The sequence below is a fragment of the Psammomys obesus genome, unplaced genomic scaffold (genome assembly GCF_907164565.1).
Source record: "Psammomys obesus unplaced genomic scaffold, mPsaObe1.curated_primary_1811, whole genome shotgun sequence".
Classification (NCBI taxonomy): domain Eukaryota; kingdom Metazoa; phylum Chordata; class Mammalia; order Rodentia; family Muridae; genus Psammomys; species Psammomys obesus.
Genome location: NW_026591086.1, coordinates 12,274,710 through 12,287,853, shown reverse-complemented (window position 1 = coordinate 12,287,853; position 13,144 = coordinate 12,274,710). Strand labels below are relative to the sequence as shown.

Here is a 13,144-nt window from a genome sequence, read left to right as displayed (position 1 = left end):
CTGCTGCAATAGTGTCTGTGGAGCAAGCATGAGGACCTGGGTTCAGATCACCAGCACCTGTGTAAGATTTGGGCACTTCGTGATGCGTGTGTAATCCTAACACCGGGGAAGGGAGCATATGTTGGGGCGGGATGGAGGCAGGCAGACCCTTGGAGTTCACTGGCTGGCCAGTCTAGCTGAATCAGTCACATACACACATGCTCACATTCCCTTTTTAGGACGAAGAAGTGTGGGCACCGTTTTTTTCACAGGAAAGGTGTCAGCATTATTGTTTACACCAGAAACCCAATGAGATTGTTGTGACAACAAAGGGGAAATATGAAGGGAAGCTGAAGAAAGCAACTGCACATGAGCAGTAGCTTCATTCTGGACTCTGTCCAGCACAGAAGTCCAGTAGAATCTGAGGCCCCATCCAAACTACAACAGGAGGGGAAATTATTTCTCTGGGGCTGACTTTAGCAACCCCTTTAAAGCAGGCATTGAATTATCATGTGATTTGAGATATCTGAGACCAAACTTGGTCATTAATACAGACCAAGTTCCCAGGTACACTTGGACCTTCTGAACTCACGATGACCAACTCTTTGGTATTTTTTCCTCTGGGAACTCTCCTAGTGTTGATTTCACACAACCATCCTGGCTGATGGTAACTGGAGCATCATTTACCCATTCTTGTGGTGGCATAATTAGCAAGAGCATGTGTGAGTTTTTCCACCAGTGCTGAGGACAAAGATGCTCCTGAAAGGTCTGTCACCAAGTTCTGATACCATTGGTTTCTATGGTGTCAGAGACTTAGGCACTAAAGGGTTATTCACTAGAATTCTATTTCCTACATTCCTTATCCAGGGACGATTATGTCTAAGGATTAATTAGTGTTGTAGCAATGGTGACTCAGCAGATTTCCTCCAATAGATTTGTATAGATTCAGCTTCATTGATGAACTTACTAGACTGTCTTGGGTGGAGGACAGGAGGAGCTGACGATAAGTACAAGGAGAAGGGAAGAGATAGAAGAATTTCCCGAGATTAAAAGCACCACATTTCTCACGAGTCTCTTGGAAGGATTTGGAGTAGGGAAAGGAGACGATTAAAATACTTTCTGAAATATCTTGGTGATGCTTTCTTGTATTTCCCCAACTGGAACCATAGAATGTAACCGTGGTGAATTGAAGTTCAAGAGAGGCACTGATCTGGTCTGACTACTGTCCTTAAAAGAAGAAGAGAATAAGACAGGAGACAGAAGCGAAGGTACAGAGAAAAGCCACATATCCTGGTTGGTTTTATGTCAACTTGACACAATCTAGAGTTATCTGGGAAGAGGAACCTCAGCTGAGAAAATGCCTCCATCAATTAGCTGTAGACAAGTATGTGGAGCATTTTCTTCATTGTGAACTGTTAGAGAAGGCCCCAGTCCACTGTGGGTGGAGCCATCACTGGGCAGGCGGTTTTGGGTGGCATAAAAGATAACCCTTTCCTCCCCAAGTGGCTTTTGGTCATGATGTTTATAACTGCAGTGGAATGCAAACTAGGACAGCATTTGAGAACAAGGAGACAACTCTCTACAAGTTGAGGAAAGAGGCCTCAGAAGAAAACAAAAACCTGCCAACACTTTGACCTTGGACTTTTTGCCTCCGGAAATATGAGCAAATAAATTTCTATACAGTCTGTGTCATTTTGCTATGGAATCCCTAGCAAATGAATGCAGTCATGCTGTTTGTTTGTTTGCCATTCTAAGTCTTTCATGGGGATATGGTAAGACAACATAACTTTCTGGAAAAAATAATTTTTAAAAATGTATTTTGAAATCCTCCTGTTTAAGGCCCTTCCCTCTGCCCATCAAACTCAACACAGTGGGATAGTATTCATCTTCTGTTTTTCAAGCCTCTCCTATCGAGCCTCCCTGTATCAAGTTTGTCACACATTGCTGGTGATAAACTAGAGGGAAGTAGCCTGTGTAGAATAGAAGGATATAAGATGCTAAAGAGAAATAATACGGGGGAGGGTGTGTCTGAAAATGTAACACCCCCATCAACCGGCCAGGCACATAGGTTCCAGGAGCAGACTGAGTTCTAGATTAACCAACTGGAAAGAAACAGATGATTTAAAAAATGAAATATAAAATTGATTCTCATTACCCAAGTCTTAGGTGTGGTTTTGGCCAATTTTTTTAGGTACCCTATCAAAGACATCCTGGTTTAAAAGTTCCTACCCAGAAGGACAAAATGCATTCATTATTCATTTATGGCATTCAAATATAAGTGGATACAACCCTTTAACTCTGTGAGGTAATCTGGCCATTATTCATTAAGAATAAAATTCAGGTACTGGTCAAAAGAGACATGAACGATTTCAGTGTGGCAGTCCTATTCTTTATTTTCTGTTGTTATTAGCATTCACTATTTCCATTAGTATTATCCCCAGAAATTCCAGATACTGTTAGCCTTAGATACACATGCCATTGTACAGCCAGTTTATCAAATATGGGGGCAAACCTTCCCAAAGGAGAAATCAGCAAAAGCATGAATTACTGCCCTTTAATCAACCTAAATATGATTCAAAATAAACCCTTAGCTGGTTATTATTCTTTGAAATGGCAATGCTGGTTAAGTGAAAACAGTACCTTTGAGGAATGGCATGGTAACTTACTTCATTTAGTGAGTGATACTGTTCATAGTAGGATGAGGAGGCCCGGGGGCTGAACGTGTCATTGGAAGTCTGCTGTCGAATTAGATCCTCCACATCGTTCACCAGGACACTGATGACGAAACAGAAGGTGAGCGGCTTCCAAGCCCAATGCCGGCTTCCCCACATGGCCCCTTGCAGGCCACATATGTGAGCTTGTGGGAGAGTTGCCAGCAGGTCCAATGAGCAGTTCAGCAACTAAAACAACACAGCTGTCTATGGAGACAAGATGAATCCACAAGCCCCTTTAGCAGAGCCTTGTGGACCCTGGGGAGAGGATATGAGGTTTAACTTCAGGACTGCCTAGATTTCATACTCCTCTACCAGTATCCGTGTTTCTGGACTGTGGTCCTTCAGTGTGTCTTCTATGAGAATAGTGATGGCTGATTTTGGTTATCAACTCGACACCCCTGGAAAGAGGGATGTCTGTGGTGCTGGGAAGAGGAATGTGGGAGGAGAGATTGCTAGTTGATGTAAGAAGGCCCAGCCCACTGCGGATGGTACCAACCCTAGCAGATGGGCCAGAGCTGTTTAGCCGAAGTTGCTGGATGTGAGATCAAACCAGTAAGGAGTAATCGTCTGTGGTTTCTGCTTCAAGTTCCTGCCTTGACATCCCTCAATGATGTACTATAATATGTAAGATTAAATAAACCATTTACTGCCCAAGTTGCTTTTGATCTTGTTGTTTATCACAACAAGAGAAATCTGGCTAGAACATGAAACATCAATTCAGAACAATATCTGTTTTCTCTGAAGGACGCAGGAGAAGCAGACCACCTTTCATTCTTATTTTTCATAGATGTAGTACAGATGTTCTGCAGGATGATACACAAGCAGGCCCTTGCAAGTCAAAATGCAGGACAAGGTAAGATTCAGACTGTTAGCCTGCTTACCCTACTGACTAGGCAAGTACTTTATCAGAATTGTCAGCTGGGATGAACAGTTTGGAATCAGCTCTCATACTGATCATTTAGGCCAATGGCCAAAAGCCAAGACTTAGATATCTGAATGTTATGAATTTGACTTCTGCCTCCACCACATTTCAACTGTTGACTTGTAAGACAAAAGAAGGAGGAGGAGGAGGAGGAGGAGGAGGAGGAGGAGGAGGAGGAGGAGGAAAACTTTTCAGGGCTGGAGAGATGGTGCAAAGCGCACAGGCTGCTCCAGCAGAGGACAGAGTTTCAGTTCCCAGCATCCACACGGAATCCCACAACCATCTCTAGCTCCAGTTCACGGGATTCGATGCCCTCTTCTGGCCTCTGTGGGAACTTCACAAAAGTGATACCCAGACATACATGCAGGCAAAATACCTGTACACATAAGATAAAAATAAACGAATCTTTAAACGGTTTTTCCCTCTGTCTCTGGGAACAGCATCTACCTTGCACAGTTCTATAATGACAAGTTAAACAGTGTGTGGGTTGGCTCAGTACAGTTCCTGGAAGGAACAGTAAATACCTCTAATACATCATCAACAATTCTCCAAACATATTACACAGAGGGTGTCCATTGGCACACATAAAAGGCCATGGTCGCAAGAAGTACAAAAGGACAGCAGAGGGGGGACCCTGGCTCAGGAGAAGAAAAAAAAATCCAGAGAAACTAAAAGAGAGAGTGGACTCTGAGCAGAAACAATACCCAATACGTTGTTTTGTTTTCTTTTGATGCTTTAAAATCACTTAAACTGCACAGTCAATGTTATTTTTTTTTAGTCAATGTTATTTTATCTCCAGTGCACATTTATAATTTCTACAAGATCATATAGGTGACTAAGTGTCAGTGCCAAACTGCAATGTCATCTGTCTAGCTGAGGGCTGGGTCGTCAGAAACATCCATTAACTTTGAGAAGAAAGAATTCATGACAGATTCGTCTCTTTTTCCAAGAGCTGTCCCAAATCTTACCAAGGTGTGATAGTTCCTGTAAACCCAAGAGCCTCCAGAATCACTGAACAGACAGGTTTCTGAGCATGTGAGGGATTTTCTAGATTTAGGTTAAGTGATACTGGAAGAGCCATCTTAAATATAGGTGGTAGATTCCATGGGCTGAAGGGGGATCCAAGGCTGAATAAAAGGGGAAGAGGGAGCCAGCAGCAGCATTCATTGGTCTGTGCTTCCTGACTGTGCATGCCATCACTCTTCGTCTGCCTTGATGAACTGTGTGCAAATTCTTCTGCAATGGCGTTTTTTGCTGGTCAACTTGACTACGTCTGGAATTAACTAAGAACCTAAGCACTGGGCATGTTTGTGAGGAATATTTAGTTAATTAGATCATTTGAGGTATGAAGACATCTTAAACCTGGATCATTTTAGGTCAGAAGACCCATCCTAAGTCTATATAAAGGACATGGAAGAAAGCAGCTTTTGCCTTTTGCCTGCCTGTCCTCTCTTTCACTGACAAGCTCCTCTGCCCTGCTGCTGAGGTGTTTCTTCACTGGTATTGAGAGCCTGCTTCTTGAGGATTCCAAAGTACACTGAAGATCAGCTGAGATATATTAGTTCTAGAGGCTCTGATATCCTCTTCTAGCTCTGTGGGCACCACACATGGTATGTGCAGGCAAAACACCCACGCGTATAAAAGCAAATAAAATTCTTTGCAAGTATTCCCACTATTAAGTGTATATGTTTTATATGCATATGTAATCATATATATTACATATGACTACATATGCATAGTATAGGCCTAGGAAAAGAGTAGTAACAGAAAGAAGATGAACGAGAGGTTCTGAGAACCGCTGAGTCTTAATTCTGATCAAGGACTGAGTTTGGTCTTGGGTCTCATCACCCGAGTCTGTCTCTGAGACTGCCAAGTCACAATTTTTAACGCACTCGATTTTTTTCATAACGCTATCACATCGTCTTGGTCAAAGACACAGTAGGTGTCCATCGTCGCTGAAAGCACGCAGTAAAGGAGACCTACCTAAATGGAATCCTGCTCACATTTAAGTGGGCTTTCACGCTGTCGACATCAGTCACATTGACAAAAAAGTGCACTTCCTTTTTCTTCGTAATGAGTTCAGCCGTCACTGGCTGCCAGAGAGCGACCTGCAGTTTCCAGGAGGAAATCGGTAAACTGAAAGCAGAGTTGTTGACATCATTTGAATCCGTAGCTAGGCCCTTAAAAGCCCTGTGTGTAGAAGGGCGTGGCAAGGGCGCCCTCTCAGCCGTCTCCACCCCGGACCCAGTGATATAAACACTCATTTTGCAGGGAGCTCTTTATATCCACTATCATTCACACTCCAGATTCTTAATATTTGATGGGAAGATGAATACATTAAGACTCTACTGTGGAGCTGGATTTCTACTTTCCTCCAAAGTGCATTCACACTCATTGCTCACTAGAATATCCACTTTGCTCCTTAGAATGTCAACCGGATAGACGTTATCCTTTCTTGGTAAAGATTAGCCAATAAAGGATCATAGCTGATTTGTCTGAAAATCATATGCCCGGTATCAGAATAAGCAGTGAGATTCTGAGGTAATTGAGAACACAGTGCCGTTGATGTATGTATGAAAATGTCAAAACAAAACTCAGGATTGTTTGTTTGGTTTTCGAAAGCTAACTAAACAGTAAAAGTAGAAAGTAAACAAGGAACAGAACGAAGTGATTAAATTTGAGAGCTTTGAATCTTTCTCTAGAGAGATTTCATTTTCATCTTGTGAGAGGGCCACTTACATGCTCCACTCAGCTCTGAGCCTGCCAGAGGTCAGGTGACCCCTAGGGGCCGCCCATCAGGACGTGGACCTGCTGTCCAGGGCCGCTGCTTATGCTACCTGCACATCGGGTGTTCACGCAGAGGAGGGATTCTTGTAACAAGGCTTTTTGCTGCAGCAAATCTATGTCTGCCTGACCTGGGAATTGCTCTGCAGACTGAGAACTATCACCACCGTGACCCCACCCCCTGCTGGTCGTCCCTCCTCTCCCCCTCCACCTCTCCAGCTCCCCCCTCCCTCACCACTGCCACCTCCAAACTGATCCGATCTCTATCTCCCAGCGCACACTTAATGAACACAGGCTCATTCATTCTCTGCTGCCTGCCAATCTTCCATATCTTGAGCTTGTGAGGGGGTGGGGAGATGGGACCTAGATACAGACATTTTAATAAGTGTTTCCTTATGGCTTATGTGCTGACTACTCCTTGGCTAAGAACCACTATTCTATAAGCAAAAAGCTGTTAAACTTCTGTTGGTGTGACAGCTTTGGGCTGGCGTGCTGACAGTTTGAGGTAATACTATGAAAGTGACTGGAAAGCTACTCACACAGATAAAGGATAGATCCTGGAACCCAAAGGCAGTGTGATTTTAGCCAGATACACATAGACAGACTGGTTGGGGTGCATAGTTCACAGTGCTCACGGGGGAAAACTAACGTAGATGTAAGCTAGGGGGTTACCTCATAGGATGTAGTCAGATTCTGAAGAACTTGAACTTGTCTCGAGGTTCTAGGAAGAGCAGACAGAACCTGGCCACTGGGAGGAAAACAGGGTTTTGGTTAAATAACAACGTGAAAACAGCATGCATTTTCCTGAAAGAGCTTCTAGGTCATTATAAGACAGAGACAAAGCTTAAAGAGTGTTAGGCCACAAGCAGACTCACTGTAAAGACGAGGCAGCCTCTTTCTCACACTCATACTCCTAAACAATCACAAAATCACAGGTCCGGGCTTGCAGAGCACCCATCTCTTTCCTCTCCATTCTGTGTGTGTGCACGGGTGCACAAGGACTTATGTGAGACAAAGAAGACGACGGATAATAAATTTGCTTTTATTTTTTTTTTCACATGGAGAGAGCAGAACTCTAGTTCGCTGTCCCTGGGAATGTGAGTTAGCAGAGCCTTCATGAAAGCAGTGTAGTGTTTGCTTAAAAAATGAATATAGAGTAATAATATGATCTGACAATCCTGATGGGGATAAGGAAATGAAATTAGTTTGTCAGAGACATCTGCATTCTTGCTTTTGCTGCGATACTCCTCACTACCATAGAGTCAGTGTGAGTGTCCACTAATAGAGAAGCTGATAAAGAAAATGTGATAAACACACATACACACACACACACACACACACACACACACACACACACACACACTAACATCCAGTCATTAAAAAGAATGAGATTCTTGGAGAGGAGCTCCAGCTGGAGAGATGGCTCAGTGATTAAGAGCATTTGTTGCACTCGCTGAGGACCCAGGTTCAATTCCCAGCACTGACATGGCAGCTTGCAACCATCTGCAGCCCTAGTTCCGGGGGATCTGAAGCCTTCTTCTGACCTCTGCAGGCATCAGGCACTTACACAGTGCACATACGTAAGGGGCAGGAGAAACACTCATATGCATAAAATCAATGAGGCAATGTAAAAGAAAATAAAGAAAGAAAGAATGAGATCCTGTCATGTACGTTAGCAGAGATTGTGTTAAGTGAAACAAGTCAGGCACCGAGAAGCAAGCGCTATGCTCCTGAACGACACCCCTGGCTCCTTTATAAGATATATTTTTATCCATCATTTTCTTACAAGCTTGCATGTATAAGAGTTCTTTCTAAACCTTGGGACACAATAGCAGTCACACCCATTTCTTTTGTCTTTCTTTTTAAAACTTTTATTTTATCTGTGTGGGTGTTTTGCTATGTGTGTGCAGTGAGCATGAAGGCCAGAAGAGAGTGTCAGAACCCAAGAACTAGAGTTACAGACAGTTTTGAGCTGTCACATGAGTGCTGGGAGTCAAATCCAGGTTCTCTGGGAAAGGAGCCCAGTGCCCTTAAACCACCTCTCCAGCTCCCCAAACCCTTTGCTTTCCCTATTTCTTCTTTTAAGCCTTTGGAAATTATTGGTAGGAAGTGTAGGAATCTCTCTCTTTCTCATGATCTTTCTCTATCTCCCATCCTTTCCCTCTTAGAATCATTTAATCATTTAAGAATGTCCACTACCTTCCATGGGTGTCTAGGTTAGTGTTGACCTGGGTTAAGTTTTCATACTAGCGGACAGGTGAAAATGTGCATCAAACTATGTCTTCTTCCAGGCTGCAGAAAAGCTGCACTCCTGAGCCTTGGGCATAGCTACGCTGAGGCCCAAGTTTCAGACAATGGGGATGTGCATGGCCTTTCCTCCTGAGGCTAGAGCAAAGAACCTTAAGACATTGATTTAGGCTCCTAGGGTGGAGAGTACCAGGGAGAGACTGTTTTCTATTGATAGGTGACAGGGACCTATTGATAGGTCCCTCTTAAATCCGTATGTTAGAATCCTAGTGCCCATGATGGCATTAAGATATGAGGGATTTGGAAAGTGAAGGGGTCACGAGGTAGAGCCCTGTTGAATATGATTAGTATTAGTGTCCCTATACAAGAAGCCCGAGAGTGACCTCACCTGTCCCTCCCACCGTTATGCAGGCAATGGAAAGACAGTTTTTCTGGGGCGGCGGGGGGTGGGGGGATCTGCTAGTTCTTGACCTTGGATTTCCAGCTTCTAGCACAGTGAGAAGTTTCTGTTGCTCATAGCCTGTAGTTGAAAGTATTTTGTTGTTGTTGTAACAGCACAAATGGACTACTAATTAAGGCTTTATTGCACTGGGCAAGGCTATTTCAGGATGTGCTAGCTGTTGCAGCATAGTCTAAAACGATCCTCACAAATACAGTACAGCTCTCTCTGGGCTGTTGTGTTTTAATGGGGGTTTTGTTCTTTGCCTGTGTCTGTCTCCCCAGTGGTGAGGTTAAAAGCACTCATCATAGCTGGCTTTTTTTTTTTTTTTTTACAGGGATATGGGGATCAAATTCAGGTCGCTGCCTGGACCATCTTCTCCGATCTTCAAATATTCTCAGTATCTTACAGAATGAGCTCATGCTTTTCCCACCTCCTTGACCCTCAAAAAGTCTCTGGAGAGATATGTTCTTCCACCTTAAATTAAAAAATCAACACTTGCCATGTTTCATAAGGACCCTAAGGTTTCCATGGTGAGTTTATTGAACTTGAGGTTCATAATTTGGGGAAGATGGACATTCTCATGGTGGATTGCCTTCTTGGCTTTCTCTAATACTGTTTTAAAGTTTTGTCTGTACATATATTGCTTAATTAAAAATTATGCTTGTTCTAACAATGTCACTTTTTTTTTTTTTGTAAATGGTGATTGAATATTCCAGATCCTAGTCTTTGTTGCCAAGATATTCAAATTAACTTGATTTGGGGATATGAAGGTTTTTTTTTGTTTTTTTGTTTTTTTTTTTTTTCTGTTCTCTTTGTGTGGTGTTTAAACTGTCAACGTAACACAATACGGAATCACCTAGGAAGAGTCTGGGTAGAATTGTGTGGAGGGATTGCTGTGATGAATTTAATTGATGTTGGAAGACCCAGTCCACTGTGGGAACCAACACTCCCTGGCTCGGGGCCCTGGACTGCCCAGAGAGAAGAGAGCAGCTGATACGCGTGCCTTCATTTTCTCTGCTCTTCGCCGTGGATGTGGTTGTGCCAAGTTCCTGCCACCTTGACTCCCCCACAGTGACGACTGTAATCTGGAACTGTGAACTAAAACAAACCCTTTCTCCCCTATCCTGTTTTGTCAGAGTGACTAGAAGGAGAACTAAGGTATCTTGGTGATTTGATCATTTTAATGTAGTCATTTGGAGATTTTTTTTCTCTTTGCAAACAGACATTACAAATGTATACATGTCTATGTTTCTTTCATTTGAATGCTCATGGAGCCTTTTTTGGGGAGTGGGTCTCTTATGTTATCCTGATGGCTAGCACTCCATAAAATACTGAGTAGAAGAGGAGGCGAATGATTTTTAAGGTTTCAACATTAGAGTCCTTCTTGTAGGTGCCTTTCCTCTTTGGCTTGTATTTTTATGGATTGAGCGTATGGGCTTCCTGTTTTACCTTTTTAATTTGGTGAAATCCCTTAGTGAAACTGGAATCTGTTTCCTCACGCTTGCTTTGTGTATTCCTTTCTGCTGTACAACATTTGCAAGAACTTACGAGTCCCTAGCGATGCTCGTACAATTACAGCAACACAGGAGTGTGAGTCAGTCTCAATTTACTCTATGTTTGCAAACCATTTACTCAGAGAGGGAGGATTCCTTAGCAGATTCATTTCTGCCGCTCACCACCCAATTTTGCTGCAGGAGATAATTATATAAAGAGAAAAAGAAAGCAGTGGTCGAGGGATTGTAGGTATGTATGGAATATGTGAACTACAGGAGGGTTATCAGGTTTGCGCTAATATTGCAAGTGGTATTTAAATTAAAATTACGTGTCCCGCAGTGGTGTTGCACACCTGTAATCCCAGCACTGGGGAGGCAGAGGCAGGCAGATCTCTCAGTTCTAAGGGGGCCTGGACTACAGAGTGAGTTCCAGGATAGCCAGGGCCACACAGAGAAAACCCTGTCTCACAAATTAACCTATGTCTGGGGCATTTTCTAGAGGATAGTTTTTTTTTTCTCTCTCTCTTTTATTTTTGGACAAATGCTGTCACTGAAATATAAAAATGCATACTTATATTTTTTTGTTCTGATATCAGTCCTTGCTTTATTTAAAACTAATCTTTAGAGCTGGCTATGGCAGTACATGCCACCTAACATCCAGAAGGTAGAGACAGTAGGATTGCAAATTCTCAGCAAACTTGGTCTACATGAATACAAGGTCAGTCTGGGTAACAGTAAAACACTACCTAAAAATAGCAATAACAATAATGAAACAAATCTGAAAAACAAACAAACAAACAAACAAACAAACTCAGACTTTGCTTCTGGTTGAGGTGGAGAAGTTGTAAAGGCAAACTAGCATTGAGACATGTCCAGACAGGTTTTAACCTTACTGCTTATCATAACCGTAGCCATCTTGTTTTTAAGTCTCCATTTTGATCACAAAGTGAAATTAAGTTCAGGTTCTCAGGCTCTGCCTGTCTGAGAACTTGAATAGCCTTTTACTTACAATTCAGCACTTACTGAATGTTCTGCTTGAGTTAATGATATATGTTCCACTTAGACAAAACCATAATACCCTGCTAGGTTCCTTTCTCCTGGACTGTGAGGAACTGGAAAGTCCCCTCGCCTATATCCTAGCCAATCAGCTTAAAATGCTTTGTCTAGCTACCTAGATACAATGTACTTGGAAATGCTTTGTTTAGCTGGTCAAAATAATGCAATGCTGCCCCCTCCCCCTCGGCTCCTACACCTGGTTACCTGATTAGTTTTTCTTATAAAAGCCTGCCTTAGCAGGGATAAAGATGAACAGAGATTGAGGGAATGCCTAACTGAAGACCCATCCTATCAGAGAGTACCAACCCCTGACACTATGAACCATGCTCTGCCAAACTTGCAGATGGGAGCCTGACAGAGTTGTCCTCTGAGAGATGCTACCCAGCAGCCCCTCAAAACAGATGGCAAGACTCACAGCCAAACACTAATATGATGCCTAGGGTGTTTTGTGGAAAAGTGGGAGGAAAGAGAAAAGGGCCTAGAGGCGACAGGAACTCCACAAGAAGACCAACAGAGTCAACTAACCAGGGCCCAGAGGGGCTTGCTGAGATTGAAGCATCAACCAAGAACCATACAGGAACTGGAAGTAGGCCCCCAACAAAGATGTAGCAGATGAGCAGCTTAGGCCTCATGTGGGTCCTCTAGTAAGGAAAGTGGAGACCGTATCCACACAGACTCACTTGCCGGCTTTTTCATCACTTTTCCCTGGTGGGACTGCCTCACCAGACCACAGGGGAAGAGGACATGCTCAGAACTGATGAAACTTGATGAGCTGGGATAGATGGAAAAGAGAGCTCCCCTTTTCTGAGGAAAATGGGAGGGGGAGTGAAACTGGGAAGGGAGCAGGGTTGGGCTACAACAAGGATATAAAGTGGAAAAAAAAAAAACAACCCAAAAACCAAAACAGACCTGCCTTAAAAACAGACTGGCATTACAGTCTGGCTTCCGAGCCCAGACTGTATCCCTGACTGGTCAGTCTTTGTCCAGCATTCAATAAACTTCCGTCAGTCTGAGTCTGGTACTCGAGTGGTCAATGTGCCGGTATTCCTGAACCCATAACAAAGGAAGCATCAGACATACCTCTGCATGAAATAACTAAAAACCTGAGCAAAGTGCGTGAAGCCATGATGCCGAAGATGCTGGACCCCAGCAATGTGACCAAAGGCAATGCTGCAACCTGAACTGGAGCCTGGACCAGAAGAAAGGGGCTGATGGGAAAACCCAACTGTTTCTTAAAAGCCTAAAGTTTAGTGAATAAGGTCAGCCAGTGCAGGTGTCTCAGTTTTGACAAATGTAGAGTGACAGTGTAAGGTGCCGTCATTAGGAGGGACAGCGTGAGGGGCAAGCAAGAACCCCTTGTGTTTCTGCTGTAAAGTTCCTGCCACTCTAAAAGTAGTTATTTTTTTAAGATTTATTTTCTTGGTTTGTATCTCTCCCTGTCTCCCTATCTCTGTCTCTCAGTGTGTGTGTGTGTGTGTGTGTGTGTGTGTGTGTGTGTGTGTGTGTG

At 43.3% G+C, this 13,144-nt stretch overlaps 1 protein-coding gene across 2 annotated transcripts in view; it reads right to left on the bottom strand.

Moving 5' to 3' along the window:
- The window catches only part of Cpb2 (carboxypeptidase B2), a 42,698-nt gene that overhangs the window by 21,393 nt on the left and 8,161 nt on the right, over window positions 1–13,144 (bottom strand). For both annotated transcript variants that reach the window (XM_055609741.1, XM_055609740.1), the window contains exons 2-4: window positions 7,072–7,147; window positions 5,599–5,723; window positions 2,646–2,754 (exon numbers count right to left, since the gene is read on the bottom strand). In XM_055609741.1, the coding sequence (XP_055465716.1) occupies window positions 2,646–2,754; window positions 5,599–5,723; window positions 7,072–7,147 (310 nt within the window). The remainder of the gene's footprint in view (window positions 1–2,645; window positions 2,755–5,598; window positions 5,724–7,071; window positions 7,148–13,144) is intronic.